Source organism: Ixodes scapularis, unplaced genomic scaffold (genome assembly GCF_016920785.2).
Source record: "Ixodes scapularis isolate PalLabHiFi unplaced genomic scaffold, ASM1692078v2 PGA_scaffold6__148_contigs__length_123643588, whole genome shotgun sequence".
NCBI lineage: Eukaryota > Metazoa > Arthropoda > Arachnida > Ixodida > Ixodidae > Ixodes > Ixodes scapularis.
In genome coordinates, this window is record NW_024609881.1 from 32778379 (window position 1) to 32780505 (window position 2127).

The 2127-nt window shown below is 39.6% G+C and overlaps 1 protein-coding gene across 1 annotated transcript; it reads left to right on the forward strand.

Annotated features, from left to right (window-relative positions):
* Nucleotides 1-306: 306 nt before the first annotated feature.
* On the forward strand, nucleotides 307-1352 carry LOC121046564. Its single transcript, XM_040500930.1, has 3 exons — nucleotides 307-393; nucleotides 671-835; nucleotides 1038-1352. Exons 1-3 carry the CDS (start codon nucleotides 307-309, stop codon nucleotides 1341-1343), a joined length of 558 nt encoding a protein of 185 aa, XP_040356864.1. The 3' UTR covers nucleotides 1344-1352.
* Nucleotides 1353-2127: the final 775 nt, after the last annotated feature.

Here is a 2127-nt window from a genome sequence, read left to right on the forward strand (position 1 = left end):
ACACAGAGCAAGGACTTACTGTGCCACCTATTCCACCAATAGTTGGCACAGGAATAAATAGACCGAGTGAAGTGCAACAGCCGTATCATCCTGATTGTTGGAAAGGTTGGTGGGCGCAACATGCTCGCAAATATATATTAAAAAATCCCGTTATTTTACTGAAAGTCGCGCCTTAATAGCCAATCACTGTGTCCTAAATGAACCGCTAGTTCGATGCAGATTTTTTTTTTTTTTATTGCTTTCTGATTTTTAAGTTTACATTTTACCGGTACGATAATAATTTACCACTAATTACTGCCAGATCACATGCCTTTGAGAAAAGTGGTACCGTGCATGCTTCTAATGCTTGATTTACGCAACCCTTCAGTGTATCGCTATATAAGTGTTCAAGACGTAAGTTCTAGAATTCAGTTCATATTTTCGATGCTTATGGGCTTGTTTATGCATGACAAGTTCTTGGTGCTGTATTCCGCGCACGAGGAAAATATTTCTTGCTTGGCTACAGAATGGATGTTTAACATGCAATCCAGCCTGCTCGACTGAGTCATCAGTGCAGCATCGGCGGCGTGAAGCAACCAATAGTAAAGTAGTGCAATTTCCCGCTTTTCTTCAGGGATGTCTGATTTGCAATTAATGACTGATTTTACTTCCTTGTACCAACTTTTCTCAGCTCTGCATTGAAGTCGAACTCCGATTTAAGCGCAAGGTTGGGGACCTGGAGAAAAAGGTGAAAGTGGTGGTGGAAGCGTTTTCACATAAAGAAGAACGGGAATGCACATTCGTCGACATTGGCAAGCATTTACAAGGCCATTCTAGGCACACACTCATCAACGAGGTTTGTGGAATTATTTTCATGCATCCATCTATTAGTTTTTGTGACATCCAGTGCATTTTTGTGCTTTAACATTCATTTAAATGAAGGTTAAGTGATATCTAAATGCTCTTCCAAAGACTGTTTTGTGCGACACTTATTTCACTTATGCGGGGAACTTTGTTGATTACTGGATGCCCATGGAATATAATCTGCCATTCCACAGAATGCAATGCCTAATAACCTGCAAGTCACAGCACCTCATGTGTATATATACTGCGCTGAACGCACTTGCGTTTATGCTGGCAGTACTGAAGAAGTCATCTGGATCTCGGGTGGAAATCTAGAGCGAGCTCTGATTTTCTGCCTGCTGACGTACTACATTAAGAACCTTGACTACCCACCAGCGTTCTCATCGGTGCTCGTCTTACTGCAGAAGATAACTCTACCTGACACAAAAGTGCCCCGTGGACTGCTCACGAACCGGCTGAAAAATTTGCTCATTATGTTGAAGAAGAACAATTTGTGTTAACTTTTCGAAAGCAAATGCCATTAAAAATAGGTTGCGTCCTGAGATGGGGAAGTAAATGTCGTCTGGTTCCTTGACTTCTTTCTTCTGAATCGCAGAATGCTTTTTCTTGTCTTGCAGTGAATGTTGTCATTTTTAAAGTGCCGTTCACTTTAAGTTCACCTTATTCTACCGAATCATGGTTTAGGTTTTACTAACAGGTTCATGTGTTATAATATAGGGTAAGAGACCATAAAAAAATTAACAACTCTATAGCTCATACACTTGTGTTTTCCGTGCTGCCTATATATCCATTTCAGAGCTCTTATTATAGTTTCCCTTTAACAACTGTGATGTACTTTATAGTTACAGTTTTGAATTATTTTTTAGCACTTGTATTTTATGTTCATTATGTCTATCGTACAGCAGCTAAACAGTGTTTACACATCGTTTTACATAAGTCTTTTTTTTTTCCTGTTCGGTTCTGTTGTACGAGTGCCAGTGTGGTTTCGTAACTATAGATGTAAAGGCCATGCTGGTTAAGCCGAAGCTTCTGTCGAAGTGAGCTTTAACGTGAGTTTATTTGCTTTCTTTAAGCGAATTTTCAACTTTTTTTGTGTGCGGCTAGCACTGATATAATATGGCCTTAGATTCTAAAGTGCTTTGTACACCGTTCAACAGCGCTCTTTGTGATGCATATATGCTACGATACCTGCTAACCGCTTACGATAATAGTGCCTTTACATTATGGACGTAATTTATATTACAGCTTTTTATTGATGTATCCCAGACTCGGGAATTTGTGATT

Bases quoted from the DNA above. Each gene is read 5' to 3' on its own strand.
- LOC121046564 (XM_040500930.1), top strand. From the start codon at position 307: ATGCCTTTGAGAAAAGTGGTACCGTGCATGCTTCTAATGCTTGATTTA. The intron at 394-670 runs GTAAGTTCTAGA...AACTTTTCTCAG, and splicing joins GCTATATAAGTGTTCAAGAC to CTCTGCATTGAAGTCGAACT. The intron at 836-1,037 runs GTTTGTGGAATT...GCCATTCCACAG, and splicing joins GGCACACACTCATCAACGAG to AATGCAATGCCTAATAACCT.